The 25,111-nt window shown below is 38.9% G+C and overlaps 1 protein-coding gene across 1 annotated transcript in view; it reads left to right on the forward strand.

The window, feature by feature from the left end:
- The window catches only part of PAFAH1B1 (platelet activating factor acetylhydrolase 1b regulatory subunit 1), a 98,066-nt gene that overhangs the window by 24,046 nt on the left and 48,909 nt on the right, over positions 1 to 25,111 (forward strand). Inside the window, exon 2 of the mRNA XM_059380904.1 lies at positions 19,647 to 19,867. Within this exon, the coding sequence (XP_059236887.1) occupies positions 19,836 to 19,867 (32 nt within the window). The 5' untranslated portion in view covers positions 19,647 to 19,835. The remainder of the gene's footprint in view (positions 1 to 19,646; positions 19,868 to 25,111) is intronic.

Genomic DNA, 25,111 nt, shown 5'->3' on the forward strand with positions numbered 1-25,111 from the left:
GTCATGATCCCAGGGCCCTGAGATTGAGCCCCACATCAGGCTTGCTGCTCGGCAGGGAGCCTGCTTCCCTTCCTCTCTCTGCCTGCCTCTCTGCCTTCTTGTGGTCTCTGTCTGTCAATAAATAAATAAAAATTTTAAAAAATAAAAGAAAGAAAATTATATCGAAACCAGCCCCAGGGAACTGGGCTTTGATTTTTGCCTACATTTCAGAATTTGAATTTTTTTTTGAATTTTAAAAGAGATGAGAGTAAAGTGATACAGTGCATCTTTAGTTCTGAGGACATAGTGGATTTTTATCTCAGTTTTACTATGATGCCTGTAGAGGTCATTTAGAAGCACTTAACTAAGTACCAATTTTGTGTTAATTACCATGATTTTTTTCTTTTTTAAAAGAATTATCGTGATATTTGATGGAGATAGAAGAAGGAATATGTCAAGGTTGGAGGATTTGGAAGAGTGTTGTTGAGATATCAAGGCAGATAATCGCAGCGTATTGTGAGAATTGTTAAATTGTGTATGTATATACAAACAAGTATGAAATCACAGAGGAGGGAGTTCCTTTGCCTAATTTTTTTGTTAAAACTGTAAATAAATCCCTCAAGTTCTGGTGTTTATGCTAGCTGCTGAGAATTTTTCTTGTGCTCTTTAAATAGCATTGATAAGTAATAGGTTCAACCTGTGTAATATTGGCAGTTTAATATGGTTTAACCCCAATAGTATTTTGGTATGGCAATGAAAATAAAATCCGGTAACTTCTGCCAATACTGTTTGGCAGTTGGCAGATAATTGATGCTTTATTAAAATAAAGCCTTGAATATTGAATAAATGTACCATTTAGGAAAACGTTTTATTTTTTAAAAAATTTTTTTAATTTTTAAAAAAAAGATTTTATTTATTTATTTGAGAGAGAGAGAGCATGAGAGGGGAGAAGGCCAGAGGGAGAAACAGACTCCCCTTGAAGCTGGGAGCCCAATGCGGGACTTGATCCTGGGAATCCAGGATCATCACCTGAGCCAAAGGCAGTTGCTTAACCAACTGAGCCCTTGGGAAACATTTTAAAAAGTTCAATTTGGTTTCTCTTTTTAAGATTATATATCCATATAACACGCACACATAGACACGAAAGAATTTCATTGAGTATAAATTGCCATGCAATTATAAATTATTTTATAATTGTTTGTAACTGTGGGAGTATAGTTAATTAATTTGGAGAGTTTTGCTATGAAAGCTTGATTCCCTACAAACATTTGTTGAGTGCCAAGACCCTATGCCTGGTTCTGGAGGCAAAGAAATTCAGTTCAGTGTTTGCCCCTAAGGAGGTTAGTGTGGTACTAGAGATGGCATGTTTATAGTTACTTGCAAAGAATGTGCAGCACAATGTAGTATTAGTGATTTTTAAAATTTATCTCTATATTTTGAAGATTTATTTATTTGAGAGAGAGGACACATGTGAAGGCAGTGCGGAGGGGGCAGAGAGAAAGGGAGAAGCAGACTCCCTGCTGAGCATGGATCAGGATGCAGGGCTCAATCCCAGGACCTCCGAGGTCGTGACCTGAACTGAAATCAAGAGTCAGACTGAGCCACTCAGGTGCTCCTCAAATTTATCTTAAGAGTGGAAACTTTAAAAAAAAAAAAAAAAAAAAAAAAAAGAGTGGAAATTTTTCCTGAAAAACTCGTATGCAGAAACTTGATATGTTAAGTGGATAAAAAGAGAGTGTTGCCTGCTTGGCCTCCTTTCTGTTCACATTCCTGCTGTTTGAAACCATTGGTGTGGGAGTCGAAAGCAAACCTGGTTTGAATCCTGGCTCTCCCAGTATCCAGCTGTTTGACCTTGACTTCTTCATCTTCTTCATCATGTTAAATGAGAATATTCGTTTTTTTGCGGGTGTTGTGAGAATTAAACATTGCATTAAAGAAGCCAAGCATAAGGGCACCTGTGTGGCTCAGTTGTTGAGCGCCTGCCTTCAGCTCAGATCCCAGAACTCTGGGATCATGCCCCAAATCGGGCTTCCTGCTCCTTGGGAAGCCTGTTTTCCCTCTCCCACTTGCCCTGCTTGTGTTCTCTCTCTCACTGTATCTCTATAAAAAATGTGTTTTAAAAAATGTGTGTGTGTTTAAAAATGAATAAAATGAATTTAAAAAAATCTTTTTAGGGCGGCCTGGATGGCTTAGTGTGCTAAGTCTCTGCCTTTGGCTCAGGTCATGATCCCAAGGGTCGTGGGATTGAGCCCCGCATAGGGCTCTCTGCTGAGCAGGGAGCCTGCTTTCCCCTTTCTCTCTCTGCCTGTCTCTCTACCTACTTGTGATCTGTGAAATAAATAAATAAAATCTTAAAAAAAAAAATCTTTTAAAATGTGTGTGTGTGTGTTTAAAAAAAAAAGAAGAAGAAGAAAAAGAAGCCTAGCATGTAATGGCAGTAAATGGTTATTAGGATTATATGTGCATGATAACAGTGAGACTAAAAAGAGGGAACCTACCTCTGCCAAGGAGAATAGCCTAGCCAGGGTGGGCTTCACAGAGGTAGTGATAGACTGCTTTCAGGCTGAATCTTGAAGGGGAAATGAAAATTGCAAAACATGGTAAGGGGAGTATACCCAAGATAAAACATTTTAGTAATGAAGACTTGGGACATATGGAATGCTGCCTCATTATACCTTTCTGGAGATAACAGCCTCACCTGTGTTCTAGGTAGCTTTTCCTTACATTCTTTGACTCACATTTTTAGTATTAGTCTGGACCAGGCCAGGATAAGAATCACTAACTTTCTTTGGCTAATTACATTGATTAACTAAAGGAAAAAAGTACTCTAAACCTTAATTTGTAAGCTGTGCCTTGGTTATCATGTAATGGTGTATTGACAGGCAAGTCCTTCCTAAATACAATTACATTAGTATGTTGGAAATTAGGAATCTTTATGTCCTCCTCTGACGTCTTAGTAGATAGGTAAGATGTTTTGTTTTGTTTTGCTTTTTGGGGCTTCGTTTTGTTTTGCTTAATGGGACTACTGCTATTGATAAATTGCAGGTAGATATTTACTTTAGATTTTTGGGAAGGAGAGCTAGAAAGTCAGTTTCAAGGAATAACTAGTGAATCATTGAAGACTTTCTCTCCCTCAACAGTGAAGGATTTTCCCTTTTAAAACCGATTTTTACTGGGACGCCTGGGTGGCTCAGTTGGTTAAGCAGCTGCCTTCGGCTCAGGTCATGATCCCAGTGTCCGCGGGGAGCCTGCTTCTCCCTCTGACTCTGCCTTCTACTCTGTCTGCCTGTGCTCGCTCTCGCTCGCTCTCTCTCTCTGATTAAAAAAAAAAAAAACAAAAAACGATTTTTACAAAACATTTCAGTGTTATAGGCTAATAGGGGATATTAAAGTAGAGAAGATAAGGTGTGTGTGTATGTGTATAAAATCATACAGCATTTCTAGTGTACTGGGCACTGTTGTAAGCATTTATATGTAATCAACTCATTTAATCTGCCTGACAGTTCTGTGAAATAGGTACTATTAGTAAAAGTGGCCTGTATCAGTTAACTTCATTTGTTTGATTAAGAGGATTTCAAAACTATGGCTGGCAAACAAGATCTTGCCTGCTACTTGTTTTTGTACAACCTGTGAGCTAAGCATGATTTTTACAGTTTTTAGTGGTTGAAAAAAGCAAAAGAATATTCTGTATACTTTTATTTTGTAAAAAAAAATATGTTAATTTTATAAATTACCAATTTGTTTTAAAAAATGATTGCATGAAATTCAAAGTTCAGTGTCCATAAAGTTTAATTGAAACAGAGATACAGGGTGCCTGGGTGGCTCAGTGGGTTAAGCCGCTGCCTTCGGCTCAGGTCATGATCTCAGGGTCCTGGGATCAAGTCCCGCATCGGGCTCTCTGCTCAGCGGGGAGCCTGCTTCCCTCTCTCTCTCTCTGCCTGCCTCTCTGTCTACTGTGATCTCTCTCTGTCAAGTAAATTAATAAAATCTTTTTAAAAAAAGAAAAAAGAAACAGAGATACACCTGTTCCTTTACCGTTCCTTACTGTTTTTTGTTTTGTTTTGTTTTGAGAGAGAGTGAGAGCACAAGGTCGTGGGCAGAGCAGGAGGGAAAAGAGGGGGGTTGGGACAGAGGGATAGGGAAAGAGACTCCCAAGCAGGCTTCCACACTGAGCTTGGAGCCTGATGTGGGGCTCCATCTCACTTACCTGAGATCATGACCTGAGCTAAAATCAAGAGTCAGATGCTTAACTCATTAGGCCACTCAGGTGCCCCTCATCTTTTTTTTTTGTTTTTTTTAAAGATTTTATTTATTTATTTGACAGATCACAAGTAGGCAGAGAGGCAGGCAGAGAGAGAGGAGGAAACAGGCTCCCCGCTGAGCAGAGAGCCCGATGCAGGACTTGATCCCAGGACCCTGAGATCATGACCCGAGCCGAAGGCAGCAGCTTAACCCACTGAGCCACCCAGGCGCCCCAACCCCTCATCTTTTTTTAAGTTTTTATTTAAATTCTGGTTAATATGCAGTGTAATATTAGTTTCAGGTGTACAGTATAGTGATTCATCACTTACATACATCACCCTATCTCATCACAAGTATACTCCTTAATCCCCATCACCTATATAACGCATCCCCCCACACACTGTCTTTCAGTGTTCTGTTCTCTGTAGTTAAGAGTCTGCTTCTTGGTTTGCCCCCCCCTTTCCTTCTTAACTTGTTTGTTTTGCTTCTTAAATTCCACATGTGCATGAAATCATGGTACTTGTCTTTTTCTGACTTACTTCACTTAGAGAGTATTATGATAAGCAAAGTAAGTCAGAGAACGACAAATAGCATCTCTAGCTCCATTCATGTCATTGCAAATGGCTTTACATACTATTTATTATTTTCTTGCTATAGAAACTGTGAGGTTGGCACAACCTAAAATACTTTCTGGCTCTTTACATAAAGTTTGCTCTCCCCTGATCTAGATAAATAGGGGAGAAGACACAATCAGAATAAAAGGTAAAAAAGTTAATATAGATGCAAAAGAATGTTGTCTGTTACAATATACCAGGAAGACTTAGTTATATAATCAAGAAGCCAGCTGTATTTTCATCTTGAAGTATTTTTTTTTTAAGATTTTATTTATTTATTTGAGAGGTGGAGTAAGCAAAAGAGTGAATAAGCAAAGGGAGGGGCAGAGGAAGAAGCAGACTCCCCTGCTGAGTCAGGGGCCAGATGAGGGGCCCGATCCCCAAACCTTAAGATCATCACCCGAAGGCATGTTCTTAACAGTCTGAGCCACCCAGGAGCCCCTTCTTGAAGTATTTTTTAAAAATGTTTAATGGGGGCACCTGGGTGGCTCAGTGGGTTAAGCCTCTGCCTTCAGTTCAGGTCATGATCTCGGGGTCCTGGGATCAAGCCCCATATCGGGCTCTCTGCTCAGCAGGGAGCCTGCTTCCCCCTTTTTCTCAGCCTGCTTCTCTGCCGACTTGTGAACTCTGTCTGTCAAATAAATAAATAAAATCTTAAAAAAAATCTTTAATGGGGGCTGTCTGGGTTGCTTTAACTGGTTAAGCCTCTGACTTCTTGTTTCCACTCTGGTCATGATCTCAGGGTTGTGAGATCAACCCCCATGTCTTTCTACCTCTGCACTTGGCATGGAGTCTATTTGGGATTTTCTCTCTCCCTCTGCCCTTCCCTCTGCTTGTGTGTTTGCACACATGTGCACACACACATTCTTAAAATGAATAAAATCTTTTTAAAAAATCTTAATAAAAGCTTTACTGTAATGAAAACTACGTATTTCAAAATGTTGGATTGGCCTTTTTTTCCTGTTAGTATCTCTTCAAGGTATATCTGAGGAGTCTTGTAAGTATATTTTTGAATTTGAGTGGCAGTTGGAATTACCATTGTAATCTGAGTAATTTGGCCTTGTAATTTGATTTTTTGACCTTGAAGCCCAGATACCATTTTCTTTTTCTTTTTTTTTTTTTTTTAAAGATTTTATTTATTTATTTGACAGAGAGAAATCACAAGTAGATGGAGAGGCAGGCAGAGAGAGAGAGAGAGAAGCAGGCTCCCTGCTGAGCAGAGAGCCCCATGCGGGACTCGATCCCAAGACCCTGAGATCATGACCCGAGCCGAAGGCAGCGGCTTAACCCACTGAGCCACCCAGGCGCCCCCCAGATACCATTTTCTGACACTGATGGTTTCTTAATGAAATAGTTATAATTTTGCTTTTGACCCTTCAGGACTGGCTGTAGTTTATACTGTTGAGGGTATGGTTTTCTACTGAGGATGTGCATCAAAACACTAAAATTCAGATGCCTCCTAAGAATCTCTGAGGATAAGGTGCTTTACCATCATTATCTTCAGAAGTTCCTCAGGTGGTTCTAAGGTACACCTGGTTATTTCTTTCTCCAGGTAGTTTAAGGACTCCGATTTGACAAAAATACACGTGTGGCATTCACTGTTCTATTTCCCATAGCTGTTTTTCAACCTAACGAATCATTGCCTAAATGAATTTAAACTTGCAAAGGTCAGTGACATCAGTTGTTGAATTCATTTTCTTTTGGTGTCAGTAGTATGATAGAGTCTAAATTGAAAGTTAAATTAGAGAGCAATCAGTATAATTTAATATTCTTCATTTTTATATTTATTTGGCATCATGGAATCCCAGAGAATCTGGAAATAATGAATTTGAGAAAGTAAAACACAACATACAGGAAATTACATTTTTGGAAGGAATAGTTTATATTTGGAACCATTTTGTTTTGTCAGTGTTCTTATCAGGCTGTATGTAAAATTATCATAAAATAGATCTTTCCCTTTTGTTTTCATTTTACTGTGTTTTTTTTTTTTTAGACAGTTTTTTTTTTTTTTTTTAGATTTTATTTATTTATTTGACAGAGAGAGATCACAAGTAGGCAGAGTCAGGCAGAGAGAGAAGGGGAAGCAGACTCCCTGCTGAGCAGAGAGCCCGATGCAGGGCTCTATCCCAGGACACTGAGATCATGACCTGAGCCAAAAGCAGCAGCTTAATCCACTGAGCCACCCAGGCGCCCCCATTTTACTGTGTTTTGACACTGCAGTAAATTTACAAGAAAAGAAATGGCCCACAATCTCTAAAATCATACTGGCTAGTTTTTATTTTATTTTATTTTATTTTATTTTATTTATTGACAGAGAGAGGGAACACAAGCAGGCAGAGTAGCAGGCAGAGGGAGAGGGAGAAGCAGGCTCCCTGCTGAGTATAGAGCCTGACTCAGGGTCCTGGCATTAAGCCCCACATTGGTTCCTGATCAGCAGGGAGTCTGCTTCTCCCTCTCCTACTCCCCTCTGCTTGTGTTTCCTCTCTCACTGTCTCTCTCTCAAAAAATAAATAAAATGTTAAAATAAGATGGTGCATGCCTTAAGTCAAAGAAGAGGAGGAAACTTTATTTTTTAATCAATGAAGAGGGAGTATTTGAGCACCCATCAAGTAAGCACTGCTGGGATGACATGTGCTTGATGGGTGTGCCATGGGATTGTGTGGATGCACGTTGATTAATGTCTGTGTAAAGGGAGAGCAAAGAAATGATGAGGTAGGCAGGCCAAGAAACAAGGAGAAAAAAATAGGAAGAGAGGAAAGATCAGTAGTAATGAGATGGTGTTTATAAATTGTAATAGTATTGAATATCAGAAACTTCGTGGAGAGAGTGGTGAAAACAGAATGGGTAGGGTGAGTTCTTAGTTACCTGTTTTGCATGTTAGTAGCCTTTGTTGAGGTTCTCTTTCTTGTTTGTTGTAGGTTGGAAGCAGTTTTGTGCGTTTTATTTTTTTTTTTTTTTGTAAGATTTTATTTTATTTATTTGACCGAGAGAGACACAGTGAGAGAGGGAACACAGCAGAGGGAGTGGGAGAGGGAGAAGCAGTCTCCCCGTGGAGCAGTGAGCCCTACACGGGGCTTGATCCCAGGACCCTGAGATCACGACCCTGCCCAACGACTGAGCCACCCAGGTGCCCCGGAAGCAGTTTTTTATATTTGATAACCCTTGAAGGCATTAATTTGCCTGGAGGGTATCCAGGGAGTAGCGTTTTAAGCGCTATGAGGCGTGAAGAGTATTCCAGTAGGGTTTATTGAAATGCTAAGACTATAATAATAAAGGCTGCTATATTATTATAACAGAACTGAAGGTATGGGGTATATTAGAGTTCTACAGAGAAACAGAACCAATGAATGTATGTATATATTTTTAGAAAGTACAGTCTCTCTCTCTCTGTCACTTAGGGGTTTGTGGGTTAGATTTTAAGTAATTGATTCACATCATTGTAAAGTTGGCAAGTCCAGAATTTACAGGGTAGACTGCCTGGATGGAGATCCAGGGAAGAGTTGAGTTGCAGCTGGAGTCCAAAGGCATGCGGCTGTCAAAATTCCCTCTTCCTCAGGGTTTGTGTAAGTCTTTTCTTTCATGTCCATCAGTTGATTGCCAGAAACCCATCTACATTTTGGGGTATGGGGTTGGGGGTAATCTGCTTTACTCACTGTCAACTGATTTAAATGTTAACCTCATCTAAAAAATATCTTTATAGCAACATCTAAACAAGTGTTTGACAAAATATCCGGCTACTAAAAAAAAAAAAAAAAAAATCTGGCTACTGTGTCCTGGCCAGGTTGACACATGAATTAACCATCACTGGAGGCATAATAGAAACCATCTCATAGCATAGTTCCAGTGATAGGCAAAAGACAAAGCAAAAAAGATTGATTCTAAAAGAAAAAGTGGACATCTAGATATTTATATTGTGTCACTTGGAATCTATGTCTGTTCAGTTTCAAAGCCCAAAAACGTTCTGCTTTGTTTCTTCAGATTCATAATCTAGTTAAGGAGCATCTATTTACAACACTTGCCTTTATTTATTTTAAAAATATTTTATTTATTTATTTGACAGAGATCACAAGCAGGCAGTCAGGCAGAGAGAGGGGAAGAAGCAGCCTCCCCACTGAGCAGAGAGCCCGACACAGGGCTCCATCCCACAACCTGAGCCGAAGGCAGAGGCTTTAACCCACTGAGCCACCCAGGCACCCCACAACACTTGCCTTTAATATTAGAGTTACTAGACTTAAGATTGGTTAAGAATAATTCTCTGAAAAAATGGTATCTTAATCCTTGGCATCCTTAATCCTTTCAATGAACTTTCAAAGTTCATTGAAAAATGCCAAATATTTTTATATGTACCCAAATATTGATTTGAATGAGATGTTGGCTATAACTAATAGGAAATGAGGAAATGGTGTAGCTGTTGGAAGAATTTTATTTTTTCAGGGAACTGTGCCTGAGCTTAGTCTATCTCTAATGGATCAATCTAGTCTTTTTTATTCTTGTTACTGCCTACCAACAGCAAGTCCCAGTGAATCGTGGACCTCCAAGCTGGAGGAGAGTAAGAACAAGTATACATTAAAGCCTAGGTATTTGATTAAAAACTTACAGTGATCTAACATTTTCAAATTGTGGGCATGGGAGAAAATTTTTCTCATACTTAATCGTTTACACAGAACACAGGATATTGCAAAGGAAAATTAATAGTTTGGGTAATTTGCTATCTTTATTTTTATTAGAAAGTGACTTCAGAACTCTAGAAACTTCTATCTGTAGATGGAAAAGTGAGGAAATCATAAAGATTGAATTCAGGAAATGAAGTTACTCTGAGGAAGTACTTTGTTGTCCTAGGTAATCTCATGGATTTAAACTATATATAGGGGTATTTTTCAGAATATTCATTTCATTGACTTCATAGGTTTTACTTTACTTATTTTTTTTATTTGACTGCATTGCAGCATATCATTAATGATGCAGTTTTAAATATTTTTACCTCGATTAATACTCAGAGTCAAATATGAGAACCCAGAGACACCTATAACCTGCTATTAGGTCTGATGTCATGTTAAGGAACATCATGTTAATAAAGTGATCAAGAATTTGCAGGAACACTTAAAATACCCACCACTAATTAATTTCTTTCTTTCTTTCTTTCTTTCTTTTTTTTTAAAGATTTCATTTATTTATTTGACAGAACAAGTAGGCAAAGCTGCAGGTAGAGGGAGAGGGAGAAGCAGTCTCAAGCAGTCTCTCCACCCATCAGGGAGCCTCACACAGGGCTCCATCCCAGGAGGATCATAATCTGAGCTGAAGGCAGCTGCTTAACCAACTGAGCCACCCACAGAGTCCTACCCACCACTAATGAGATGAGAGATGTTCCATACGATGGGGACTCTGGAAATCAAAATTGTGTGTGTGTGTGTGTGTGTAAGATTTTCTTCATTTGATGGGGGAGCGTGCATATGAGCTGGGGGGGAGGGGAAGAGTGCATATGAGCTGGGGGGAGGGGAAGAGGGAGGAAGGAGAAGCACACTCCTTGCTGAGCAGGGAGCCTAATGTGGGGCTCCATTCCAGGACCCTGAGATCATGACCCGAGCCAAAGTTAGATGTTTAATCAATTGAGCCACCCAGTTGCCCCACATATGTATGCTCTGATAGGTTAGTTGTACAAAGATGAGAATGATTTGGATGGTGCAAACAATTAAAAGAAAGCAAGGGGGAAAGATGATGGCACAAGTGAAAAAAACATTTCCGGGGGAAAGACCATGTTTTGGAAGATGATTGCTTCTGTTTTCATTTCTCAAAATTTATAGAATATCAGTCATGTGACACTACCCAGTTCATACACATTCTTTGTTATGCCTTATGAAAAAAGTATCAAAAATTGGGGTGCCTGGGTGGCTCAGTGGGTTAAGTCTCTGCCTTCGGCTCGGGTCATGGTCTCAGGGTCCTGGGATCGAGCCCCAGGCTGTTCCCCCCCGACTCTCTGCTTGCCTCTCTGCCCACTTGTGATCTTAGTCAAATAAAAAAAAAAAGTGTAAAAAATTAAGTGAATAAGAACATTGGTAAGAGATCATATCCAAGGTTCACTGCAGGTGTTCATTGTACGTAAGCTGAGATTTTTAAAATACATTTAAAGGGAGCCTGGTAAGCCTCTGTCTTCAGCTCAGGTCACGAGCTCAGGGTCATGGGATCAAGCCCAGTGGCGGGCTTTCTGCTCTTCCGGGAGCCTGCTTCCACCCCGCCCTCCACAGCCTGCCTCTTAGGCCTCCTGTGAACTCTGTTTGTCAAATAAATAAATAAAATCTTAAGAATATATACATTTAAAGTTCAAAACTGATGGCAGAGGTAACATGTATGGTATTACAGAATTTGTTTATATTATTATCCTGGTTAATCCTCACTAAATCCTAAGGTATATTTCACATTTAAGTCCATTTCATAGTTGAGAGAAGCTTAGAACTTTATTAGTATTTATATAATATAAATATGGTAATTTGATTATCTGAAAACAGTTAATAAGTAAGAACGTTATGACATGCAACATGAATAGGCGGTCTTATGTCTTTTTTTTGTTGGATGCTGGTTGTCTGTGTTCTTTATAAACCTTGGTCTGATTCTCCCCCCCCCCCAAAGATTTATTTATTTATTTGATAGAGATCATAAGGAGGCAGAGAAGCAGTTAGAGAGAGAGGGGGAAGCAGGCACCCTGCCCAGAAGAGAGCTCAATGTGGGGCTCCATCCCAGGACCCTGGGACTATGACCTGAGCTGAAGGCAGAGCTGAGCCACCTAGGCGCCCTGGTCTGTTTCTTTTTTAAGAGAAAGCCAGCAGGGAGGAGCAAAGGGAGAGAAGAATCTTAAGCGGGCTTCACACTCCACACCCACCTTGATCCCTGAGCCCTAGTGGGGCTCTGTCTCACAATCCTGAGATTATGACCTGAGCCAGAATCAAGAGTTGGAGGTGTAAACTGACAGAGCCACCCAGGCACCCCTTGGTCTGATTCTTTTGAAACAAAATGTATGGCCAGCATAACTAAGAAAGTAGCTTTTAGTTGTTTAAGTCAATTTAAGATCTTAATTCATTAAATTATACACAAGTATTTTTTCATCTTTTTTTACCACCTTTTGAAAAGAATAAAGGTTAGGGGCACCTGGGGACCTCAGCCAGTTGTGTCTGCCATTGGCTCAGGTCTTCATCCTAGAGTCCTGACTCCTTAGTGGGGAGTCTGCTTCTCACCTTTCTCTCTGCCCCTCCCCCCACTTGTGCTCTCGCTTTCTCACTCTCTCTCTCATAAATAAATAAATAATTTTTTAAAAAAGATCATCTTTATTTTTCTTTATTGAATTATTGTGTATAAAATCTATGTAAGGATAATAGGTAAAATAGTTGGAAGCACCAGGAGGGGTATATCTGTAATATGAATAGTCATGCAGATTAATTAATTACGTCCTGTTAGTGACTTCGAGAAAAATTCTGTTTTTTGCAACTGTGCTAAAAATGTAATCATTTCCAAAGTACCATGAAACATGCAGTTAATGGGAAACAGGTTTTATTTAACTTCTGAAAATTAGTGTGCAAAGGTACTCAGTAAATCTTGATTAGCATTAGTTTTTGCCTTGCCTCATTGCTATATCTAGAAGATATTGTTTGGATTAGGATATCTGGAAGATATTGTTTGGATTAGGATTATGAGCTATAATATATGTGCTTTTTAAGCAAGGTAGATAATCTGCTGATCTTTTTTTTTTGTAAGATTTTATTTATTTGAGAGAGGAGGTGAGAGAATGGGGAAGAGGGGCAGAGAGAAGCAGACTCCCTGCTGAGCAGGGAGCCTAAGGTGTAGCTCCATCCCAAAGCCCTGGGATCATGACTGGAGCCAAAGGCAGACGTTTAACAACTGAGCCACCCAGGCACCCCTCTGCTGACTCTATTATTATTATTATTATTTTAACATACAATGCATTATTTATTTCAGGGGTACAGGTCTGTGATCATCAGTCTTTTTTTTTTTTTTTTTTTTAAAGATTTTATTTATTTATTTGACAGAGAGAAATCACAAGTAGGCAGAGAGCCAGGCAGAGAGAGAGAGAGAGGAGGAAGCAGGCTCCCTGCCGAGCAGAGAGCCCGATGCGGGACTCGATCCCAGGACCCTGAGATCATGACCTGAGCCAAAGGCAGCGGCTTAACCCACTGAGCCACCCAGGCGCCCCCTGTGATCATCAGTCTTAACACAATTCACAGCACTCAAAATAGCACATACCCTCCCCAGTGTCCATCACCCAGCTACCCCATTCCTCCCACTCCACTCCAGCAACCCTCAGTTTGTTTCCTGAGATAAGAGTCTTTTATAGTTTGTCTCCCTCTCTGGTTTCATTTTGTTTCATTCTCCCTTCCTTTCCCTATTATCCTCTGTCTTGTTTCTCAGATTCCTCAGTATCAATGAGATTATAATTGTCTTTCTCTGACTGACTTATTTTGCTTAGCGTAATACCCTCTAGTTCCATCCATGTCATTGCAAATGGCAAAAAAGATTTTTTTTGTTGTTGTTGGCTACATAATATTCCATCGTGTATGTATACCACATCACCTTTATCCATTCATTGATGAACATCTAGGCTCTTTTCATAGTTTGGCTGTTGTGGACATTGCTGCTATAAACATTCAGGTGCATGTGCCCTTTCGGATCACTATATTTGTTACCTTTGGGGTAAATACCCAGTAGGACAATTGCTGGGTCGTAGGGTAGCTCTGTTTTCAACTTTTTGAGGAACCTCCTTACTCTTTTCAGAGTGGCTACGCCAACGTGCATTCCCACCAACAGTATAGGAGGGCTCCCCTTTCTCTGCATCCTCGTCAACATCTGTCATTTTCTGACTTGTTAATTTTAGCCATTCTGACTGGTGTGAGGTGGTATCTCATTGAGATTTTGATGTGTATTTTCCTGATAGTCAGGTGGTATCTCATTGAGATTTTGATGTGTATTTTCCTGATGCCGAGTAACGTTAAGTAGTTTTTCATGTGTCTTTTGGACATTTGGATGTCTTTGCAGAAATGTCTGTTCATTGCTGACGCTCTTTAAATAAAGCATTGTCAAGTGACAATTTCATGAGAGTGGGAGTCATTGGTAATAATCCAGTTATTATAGTATAGGTCTTTGGTGTCTCTCCTAAACTCTTAGGTCTGCATATATTAACAAATCTGATTATTTCCCTTTTATATTTGTTAATATCTACTGTTACCATATAATTAGTTGTTTGTTTTTCCCCTTATCACATGTCCTTTATTTTCTGTATATTCCCTATTTCATAAACTCATGGTTAGCAGGAACCCTTGTACAAAATAAATTATTAATGAAATATGTTATAAAGGTTGTTCGGTAAGTGTGAAACCTACAATAACTCATGGAAACTGGAAATGAAAAGAATTTAAATTAATAATTCACTCACCATCTAGTTTTGTAAGATTTTTTAATGCTCTATTATTTATATTTTCTTTTTTTACTTTTCCCCTTTCTCTTTCTTTGATGAGGTGCTTATCCAAGCAGTAAACGTTGTTTAGGAGAGCTGCTGCATTTTTGTAGCAGCTAAACAGATACAGTATTAGAATGTAGAATGGTTTAAGAATTCTGCATTCCAAAAAATACTGAAGCTTTTGTTTCTAGTGCTTAAGCAACACAGATCTGATCTCTGAGAACGTCTGGATATTGACATGCAAATGAATAAACGAGACTCTTTTTTGAAATATGTTTGTAATATATATAAGTAGTTTAGGAGGGATTATTGAAGTGCTGCCAAAATACATTTCAGAAATGTTAAGTCTTCTCATTATGTTGACTTTGGAAGAGTTTGTAAACCGCCTTGAAATGCGTATAGTATTTTGTTTATATGTGCTTCTTTGAGGGAAGAGATCTTGATTTTCATTACTTTTCAGAGGAATCCAGTGACCCCCCAAAAAAGATTAAGAACTCCTTCACCAAGTGGTTTGAAAACATTGCCTGGTTTATTTGTACTGTTGGTTATAAATATAGATTGTTCGTTGCAAAATATTCTAAACTATCTCTTTTGCTCTATTGGAGAACCATTTATTTTTGTGCCATGTGATATTTTACAGTTTTATGTTAAAATATTAACCAACCTAAAAGGTAAATCTGAGAAATACTGTACATTATATTCTTAGATTCTTAGCCCCAAGATTTTATTTTTAAGTAAGCTTTACACTCAACATGGAGTTGAGGTAAGAGCTACATTGGTCCACCAATTGAGCAAGCTAGGTGCCCCACTACACAAATTTTTTTGACACATATCCCAGACATATCATTTTACTGATAATTTTTTTTTTTTTAAATTCTAAAAGTCTTAAAAATAACCACAGTATTGGGGCACCTGCGTGGCTCAGTTGGGTAAGTAAGTGCCTGACTCTTGATTTCAGCTCAGGTCATGATCTCAGGGTTGTGAGATACAGCCCTATGTCCATCTGGGCATGGAGCCTCTGTCCCCCACCCCCTGTAACCCCATGCACATGCGCTTGCTTGCTCTCTAAAATAAATAAATAACCACAATACCATTATGATTCTTGAAAAATTCAGTTATTCTTTAATATCATCAGACCTCCATCCATTGTTCATTTTCCCCAAATATTTGTTCGTTGATTTATTTTGCAGTTTATTTTTCAACCAGTTTTTTAAAATCCAGATCTAAATAAGGTCCGTAAACTGCAGTTGTTGATATGTCACTTGTGACTTTCAATCTGTAGGTTTCCCTTTCTGGCTCTTCTTCCTTTCCTTGAAATTTATTTGAAGAAACTGGGTCATTTATTTTATAAGGCTTTTCAGAGTCTGGATATTGCTGGTTATATCCCCATGGTGTCTTTAACATACTCCTCTGCCCTTTGTACTTCTTGGAAATAGATAGTTGGAGCCAGAGACTTTAACAGATTCAAACTTGATTTTGTGGCGAGAATATTTTATAGATGGTGCAGTGTTACTCTGTCATGTCTGGTTGCCTTTGGTTGATTGGGGGTAAAAATGGTGGTATTAAAATTCTTTATTCCTTTCTTCATTTCTTCTGTATCTTTGGTTGAAAAAAACGTTTCAACATTTCCAAATATTTCTAAGATATTTATGGTACTGTCTTCATCTTTCTGCACTTATCAGCCCATTTATATATGGTTTCTGCATGTTAAATCACATCCTTATCATTTTACTGAAGCCATTCTCATCAGGGTTATCAGTGTGCTCTACATGGAATGGAGCAGACCCATTTTAGACCTTGTTTTGCTTAGTAGTTGGGTAATTTTGGATACTGTTGATTGCTGCTGCTTCTTGAAATACTCCCTTTGCTTCTGTGATGTACTCTCTCCTGTTTGTACTTTTGCTTCTTTAACTGCTTTCTCTTAACTTCAATTGTAGACTTATTTATTTATTATTATTTTTTAAGGCGTTGGTTTGTTCTGCCTGGCTCTAGCCTAGACCCTCTGCTTAGCTAGCTCTGCTCATTCTCCATGGGTCCTCCATTCTCATGGCTTCAGTTAACACCATCTCTAAACTGATAAGTGCCAAACGATTTTTTGTTTTTTGATTTTTGGGGTTTTTTGATAGGTTGGTTCTCTTCAAAGCTGAGTTGTTTATACTATTTCGTACTAAAAATCTCATAGGCCTTAGAATCAACATACCTGAAATGGAACAAATCATACTTTCCTCATCCCCTCACACATAGGAGTTTCCTATTCAACATAGTTTTAAGCCAGAAATCTTTGGAAGTTATCCTTGACTTCTTGCTTGACCTTTTTCTCACCTTTCTGCCTACATGTAGTTACCAATCACTTAAGACTTACCTGGTAAATAATTTAAATTCAACTAATTCTCTTCATGCATTGTTGCTGTATGCTAGTGTGAATCCCCATCATCTATTACCTTCATTATTGTGAGCCTCCTGTCTGGTCTGTTCCTTTCCTGTCTTTCTGGTCCATTTTTTGGTATTTGAGTAAGAGTGATTTTTCTGAAAAACATATCTAATGGACCCCCCTTGCCCCTAGGATAAATGTAAAGACCTGAGATTGTTTTATGATCTTCTTTCTTGAGTCATTGTCTCCTATGTAATACTTGTCCTGCTTTTGCACTGATGGTTGTTTTTTGTTTGGTTGGTTGGGTTTTTTTAGATTTAATTTATTTGAGAGAGAGCAGGGGGAGGGGCAGAGGGGGAGAATCTCAAGCAGACTCCACACTGAGCACAGAGCCTGATAGTGGGGCTTGATCTCATGACCCAAGCCAAAATCAAGTCGGATGCTTAGTCAACTGAGCCACCCAGATGCCTCTTTTTGCACTGTTTTAACTGACTGTTTCAGTAGGCTGTAAACTTCTCAAGCATAAAGACCAAGTATTTTCCTTCATTAGACCTTGTGCCTGGGACATAGTAAGTGTTTTGTAAATGCTTGATGAATTAATAAATTGTGGAGGACACAGTTACATATTCAGTAATTTGTTTATGTCTTGGTTTTATTGTTATTAGATCATCCTGCTATTCTAGTACTGCTATCACTTTTGTACACTGATTTAGTTTTTTAGCTAGAGGTAGTCTCTCCATAATTAAATTGGACACTGTAGATTACCATTGTCCCAGATAATAAATAGAAGACAGTTCAGATAGTCACCGTCATCAGATAATCCTTACCCTAATGTGACCTTTATCAGGAGTCCCTAGATGCTTTTGCTTGGTGGCAGTTAAGAGTTAGAACAGTGAGGGGTGCCTGGGTGGCATAATCAGTTAAGCGCCTGGCTCTTGGTTGCAGCTCAGGTCATGATCTTGGGCCATGAGATCAAATCCCACCTTGGGCTCCACACTCAGCACAAGTCTGCTTGAGACTCTCTCCCTTTCCCTCTGCCCCACCTCCCACACTCACAAGTGCTCTCTCTCTCTCTCAAATAAATAAGTCTTAAAAAAATAAAAAAGATTTAGAAAAGTGAATCTTAAATAATAGAAGTTGTTAAATACCAAAGAGAGATGGTTTTCTGGGTTGTCCATTGTGTTTGGTTCTCATTCCTCTTTTTATTACTGACATTTAGTCATATTTTTCTGAATTTAAAGAGATGTGGTGCTTTTCAGCTGTCATTTTGAGCCAGATGGTCTCTAGATTGGAAGAATCATTAAAGATCATAAAATAAATCCCTGTTTGTATTTGCTAAAATTGGTAAAGGGAAGGATCTTCATCAGGGTCGATAGCTACTATCAGGAACATCTGAGCACTCACTTTTTGACTTAGGGATCATATTTAAAACAAGAGTTTGCTCTCATTTTTTTTTTCTCTTACTCTTTGACTGGCTTATTCATCACTGTGTCCCCCGTGCATACAACAGTGTGACTGGCATAGCACAAAAAGGGATTCAGTAGTCTTGGTCTTTTCTATCCCTGATATGTCTCTTAATAGGTGGCCCTACAGGCCCTTCATTAGATGTTAATTTCACTTTATTTAGAGGATGATTTCCTGTTTGTTTCAAGTGTCCCTGCCCACAAAATTTTGTATGTACCAGTAGTCTGTATTTTAAGTAAGACTATCTCAAATATATTTTCTAAACACAGTGGAAATTCTATCTAGCTAGTTTTGTACAGAGTGGCAATACAAACTAAACTTCTCTTTTTTGTAAAATAGGAGATTTGAAGAATAATTCTTTAAGAAATAGTTTTTTATTTTTCTTAACTTCTACTTAAATTTACTCTGATTGAACAGTACTTTTTAGATGTTATACAGAAATTGATTTTACAGGGTTAAAATATAAAGAAAGGGCTCGAAAGGGTTTAGAGGATTGGATTATTTTATGAACACATAGACTCTAGGGTCGCAGGTGCTTCTAAAGAACACAAAATATATTCAAAGAACATGAAATTGTTTCTTGATTAAATGCATTGGTTAAGAGAACATGTGTTTGGTGAATAGTTTATCTGCATAATATCAACTATTCTGAGGTTGTTACTCCCTTATATTCAGTCTTGAAGATTATATCACGGGCACCTGGGTGGCTCAGTCATTAAGCTTCTGCCTTCGGCTGAGGACATGATCCCAACCCAGGTCCTGGGATCCAGCCTGGGTCTGTCCAGCAGGAAGCCTTGTTTCTCCCTCTCTCACTTCCCCTGCTTGTGTTCCCTCTCTCACTGTCTATCTCTCTGTCAAGTAAATGTATAAAATCTTTAAAAAAAAAAAAAAGATTACTTCAGTTATGGGTTTTTTGTTTGTTTGTTTTAAAGATTTTATTTATTTATTTGACACACAGAGATCACAAGTAGGCAGAGAGGCAGACAGAGAAAGAGGGGGAAGCAGGCTCCCCGCCGAGCAGAGAGCCTGATGCGGGGCTCGATCCCAGGACTCTGAGATCATGACCCGAGCTGAAGGCAGGCTTAACCCACTGAGCCACCCAGGCGCCCCTAAAGATTTCAGTTTTAAGTAATCTCTGTACCCACCATTGGGCTTGAACCCACAACCCTGAGATCAAGAGTTGCACGCACCACCAACTGAACTAGCCAGGTGCCCCGCCCCCTTTTTTAACTTTGAGGGAGAGCTAATAATCTAGAGAAATTATATGTTAGTATTTGAAATTTAATAAAATTGATAACCAATATTTTTCTGGCAGGTGACATGGTTGGGCATGGGTAAACTTAAAAATAGTACTGTTTCGGTTCAGTAAAACTATAAGGTAGTTTAAAAAATACTAATATTATGGCATTGATTATAACGGAAAACATAATAAATTCATGTTAGCATTAAGTAAACCTCGAAAGAGTATACTGCAAGTAATAGAAATTACTTTCTCTCTCTCTCTCTCCTCCCTTAGGTGGAATGAACCTTATTCGTTGACTATCTCCTGATTGCTAGTTGGATTCACTTGTAAAAGAATCGTCTTCCCCTTTGTGGACACCACTTAGTGGCATATTTAATTATAAATCCAGGGATCACAAAGCTTTTTGATTTCCCAAAGGAGGGACATACCACTATATCAAAGAAGCTTGATATTACAGCCAAAATGGTGCTGTCCCAGAGACAACGAGATGAACTGTAAGTTTCTCTGTTTTGTGTGGTTTTTAAAAAATCCTCTCCTAAAAGACAAAGTAGTAAATTAAAATACAGCTTTGGGAGAGCTATTCTTAGATTAAAACTATTACTGTAAGTGTTCAGATATTGTTTTGGGCAGTTTGGTCTGATTTTAAAACTGGATCTTTGAAGTAGTGTTACACGCTTGTGACTTTATTGTATATAAATTTAAAGCAGAACATATAAGTTAGTTGGGATAAGTTTTACTCTGAGCTTGTCTTAAATATATTACGTTCAGTAGGAAAATAGATCATTCAGAGTTCTAAATTTTTTTGTGTGAAATGTGTGCATTAGAAAAATGAAGCCCTTTATGTTGTTATTGTTAATTCCTTTCCTTTGCCTTATTGTATTTTTTTATCTTTATCATCCAGGGGCTGTTAGAGGATTTGAAATTTATGAGGTGGATAACATAATAGTTAATGTAAATACATTAATGACAGAGGCATAAAATGATTTGACCACTGATATTTTATAGTATCTTGTTGCATCCCATATATTATAGCATTCTGTTTTTGTAGGTAAGGAATAAGAGGAATAATTTAGCTTCATGTTCTAGATTTTTAAATTTTATGTGGCTTTTTACAAAACTATTTGGGAATAATTTCAGATTTATAGGTAAGTTGTAAGATTGGTACAAAGAATACTTAATATACATTTTATGCACTTCACCTGTTTTGTAACATTTTTATACCATTTTGTACCATTTTCTTTATCATTTTTACTTTGTACCTGTGTGTTTGTGTGTGTGTACCTGCAGTATTTTTTCCTGAACCATTTGAGAATAAGTTGCATATACAAAAGTTCTTAAGGATATTCTTCTGTAAAACCATAGGACAGTTGGCAGTTCAGCAAATTTAACATTGACATGATAGGTTTATTGAATCTACCTTCCATATTGCAATTTTTTCAGTTGACCCGATAATGTCCTTCATTGCAGGGTTCTTGGTTTGTTTGTTTTCTCTCTCTCTCCTTTCTAGTACACTGCCCATACAAGATTAGGTAATGTATTTAGTTGTCATTTCTCTTTAGTCTTTGTTATTTTTAAAGATTTATTCCTTTATTTCAGAGAGGGAGAGAGAGAAAGAATCTCCAGCAGACTCCCCACTGAGCATGTTGCCCGGTGGGGGCTTTACTTTTTTTTTTTTTTTTAAAGATTTTATTTATTTATTTGACAGAGATCGCAAGTAGGCAGAGAGGCAGGCAGAGAAAGAGGGGGAAGCAGGCTCCCTGCTGAGTAGAGAGCCCGATGTGGGCTCCATCCCACGACCTGGGATCATGACCTGAGCCCAAGGCAGAGGCTTAACCCACTGAGCCACCCAGGTACCCCGGGGGCTTTACTATTTTGGACAGAGAGAGAGAGTACAAGTGAGAGGGGAAGAGGGAGGAGGAAGAATTTAAAGTAGATCCTGTGCAGAGCCTGACATGGAGCTCCATCTCAGGACCCTGAGATCACAACCTGACCCACAACCAAAAGTTGTGTGTCAGCCTTGTGCCACCCAGGCATGCCTAGAACAGTAATATTTTTGAGGAATAGTTGGTTTGGGTTTTATTTAATAGTATATTCCTCATTTTGTAGCTGTCGAATGTTTCTTCATGATTAGATTCAGATTATGTATTCTTGACCAGAATACTATGTAAGTAATTTGTATTCTTAACAGGATATCATGTCTAGAGACACAAAATGTTTATCTACCTCTCAGTGGTGATGCTAATTTTGATCCCTCAGTGGATTTCTCCACTGTCTAGTTACATTAATTTTCTTTTTAACACATAAAAAGACATTTTAAGACCATGCAAAACATTTTTTTTTAAGGTGTATTTATTTGAGAGAAATCAAGCTAGTGCGGTGAGTAGAGGGAGAATACCTCAAGCAGACTCTTCACTGAGCTCAGAGCCTGTTGGGGCTTAGTCCCACAACCCTGAGATCATGACCGGAGCTGAAATCAAGAGATAGCCACTTGGGGTGCCTGGGTGGCTCAGTGGATTGGGCCTCTGCCTTCGGCTCAGGTCATGATCTCAGAGTCCTGTGATTGAGCCAGCATGGGGCTCTTTGTTCAGCGGGGAGCCTGCTTCCTCCCCCTCCCTCTGCCTGCCTACTTGTGATCTCTCTCTCTCAAATAAATAAATAAAATCTTAAAAAAAAAAAAAAAAAAAGAGAGCTGCTTAACTGACTGAGCCACCCAGTGCCCCCATGCAAAACATTCTTATTTCCATCAAATTTTCCCACTAAATTTAACATCCATTGATAATTCTTGCCTGAACCATTCTTTACTACAGTGGTTGCAAAGTGATGATTTTCATACACAACCACTCATTCTACGTTACTAGTCATTACTCAGCCTTTTGCTGTAATCAAGGGACTTTTCTGCATTTCTTCTTATTTAGTTGGGGTTTTTTTTTTTCATTATTGGTATGAACTCCTAAGTTCTCATATTTTCAATAGTTTTTTTCATTCATTACTTTTCTTATACTTTTGCTGTTTGACTATTCCAGAATGGCCCATGGGAACCTCTTCAGTTGGCTCTTACTTATTCTTACTTTCTAGCATAACAAGGTGGTCCATGCTTATGTGTACCCATCCTGCCTTAATCCTAGAATCAGTCATTGCTGCAATAAGTCGTGGTTCTTCTTAGTGGGGAATGGCATTAGACATCAAGATATGGGTACTAAGTGTATTTATTGCTGTGGGGTGTCTGCTTCTGGGCTCTTTAAGTAGACAGAAACAAGAAATGTGTACGTATAAATATTACAGATGCCCTGGTACATATGTATACTAAGGTTATCTCAGTCTTGGCATTACTGACATCTTGGGCTAAATAATTCCTTACTGTGGGATCTGTCCTATACACTGCCAGTTGTTTAGCAACATCCCTGGCCTCTACTCACTAGATGCCACAATAAAAAATGTCTCCAGATATTGCTGTCTCTCCTTGGGATGGGGCATGTATGTGCAAAATCTCCCTGAGTTGAGACCCACTAATACACATACACATTTACAGGTACTTAATTTTATTTTTTTAAAGATTTATTTATTTATTTGACAGAGAAAGATCACAAGTGGGCAGAGAGGCAGGCAGGGTGGGGGGAGCTGAGCAGAGAGCCCGATACAGGGCTCAGTCCCAGGACCCTGAGATCATGAGCCAAAGGCAGAGGCTTAACCCTCTGAACCACCCAGGCACCCCTACAGGTACTTATTTTAGAAATCTTTAGGCTATCCCAATACTTCTAAGTCCAGTCTATTCTGAAAAGGACTGCTTTCCTCCCTACTGTCTCTTTCTTCTTCTGTAGCAAGACCTGACCCCCAGTAATATCAAGACATTGACTCATTTGCTCAATCCTATAATACTTAAAAAATAGTTTCAGATTGTTAAAATTTTACCACTTCAGAAAAGAAAGCTTCCTAGAAGGGTTTAAAATTTATATGCAGTTTTCCTCCCATCTATTCCCTAGATTGAAAATACATAATTGAATACTGTGTCTGTAAGTTACTTGGATTATTTTCATTTTGTTTCTCTCCCTCTTTCTGTGGTTATATTATTCATTTGAGATATAGTTGTGTTCATCTGTTCCAGTTGTTCAGTTTTGTGTGTTTTGCATTTTCTCTTCTTTCCCATCCTTGTTAATTTAATATTTTGAATATGTAGAACATTATCTATACAAAAATGGATACTCAGGAATATTACTCTCTCCTGAATCCTTTCTATGAAGTTACTCCCTCCTTGCCCCCTGTAAGACCCAACTTCATTCACTGTTTAATAGAGAGAGGGATGCCTGGGTGGATCAGTCAGTTAAATATCTGCCTTCAGCTCATGATCTCAGGGTCCTGGGATTTTGATTTTTGATTTTGGCTCAAGTCATGATCTCAGTGTCATGGGATATAGCTCCACATTGCTGGGCTTGAGGTGGGCATGGAACCTGCTTAAGACTTTCTCTCTCCGGGCACCTAGGTGGCTGAGTCAGTTAAGCATCTGCCTTCAGCTCAGGTCATGATCCCAGGGTCCTAGGATTGAGTTCCGCATTGGGTTCCCTGCTCCTTGGTGAGCCTGCTTCTCTCTCTGCCTCTACCTTTCTCTCTCTCTGTCTCTCATGAATAAATTTTAAAAATCTTTTAAAAAAAAGATTCTCCCTCTGCCCTTCCCCTTCTCTCCCTCTATAAAAGGAAAAAAACAAAGAGAGATACATGTATGTTTTATGTTTTATTGTTTCTCCCCTTTTTTTTTTTTTAAGATTTATTTATTAGAGATAGAGCAAGAGAAAGAGCACCACTGGTGGGAGGGGCAGTGGGAGAGGGAGAAGCAGGCTTTCCACTGAGCTGGGAGCCCCATGTGGGGCTTGATCTCAGGACGTCTGGTCATGACCTGACCGACTGAGCCCCCCAGGCATCCCTTGTTTGTCCTTTCTTAAGTAAAAGGTGGCACATGATATGTGCTCTTTTGTGCTTTGCTTTTTTTCCATTAGCAGGATCTCCCAGAAGTCAGTTTATTTATTTATTTTTAACAACTTTTTTTCTTTTTCTTTTCTTTTTTTTTATTAACAACTAGATAGTACTCTACTGTGTATATACCATGTTTCTTTAACCATTCTCCCATGTTGGAACATTTAGGTTGTTTCCACTATTTTGTAACTATAAATATGTAATTAATAACTCTACTTATGTACTTTTATGTTAATGAAGATATATCTGGTTTTTAATCATTCTTGTTTCTAAATCCAGATCTTGGGGCATGTGGGTGGCTCCTTGGGTTAAGCTTCTGCCTTCCGCTCAGGTCATGATCTCGGGGTCCTGGGATCAAGCCCCGCATCGGGCTCTCTACTCAGTGGGGAGCCTGCTTCCTTCTCTCTCTCTGCCTGCTTCTCTGCCTACTTGTGATCTGTCTTTCTGTCAAATAAATAAAATCTTTATTAAAAAAAAAATCCAGATCTTTTTTTTCTAGATAGCTGTGCACTGACTGTAAGTCATCCTTACTACCCTCATAACCAACATTAATATTTAAATATTGTGGCCCAGGGACGCCTGGGTGGCTCAGTTGGTTAAGCAGCTGCCTTCGGCTCAGGTCATGATCCCAGCGTCCTGGGATCGAGTCCCACATCCGGCTCCTTGCTCCGCAGGGAGCCTGCTTCTCCCTCTGACTCTGCCTTCCACTCTGTCTGCCTGTGCTCGCTCTTGCTCGCTCTCTGACAAATAAATAAATAAAATCTTTAAAAAAA

This window comes from Mustela nigripes, chromosome 16 (assembly GCF_022355385.1).
Source record: "Mustela nigripes isolate SB6536 chromosome 16, MUSNIG.SB6536, whole genome shotgun sequence".
Classification (NCBI taxonomy): Eukaryota; Metazoa; Chordata; class Mammalia; order Carnivora; family Mustelidae; genus Mustela; species Mustela nigripes.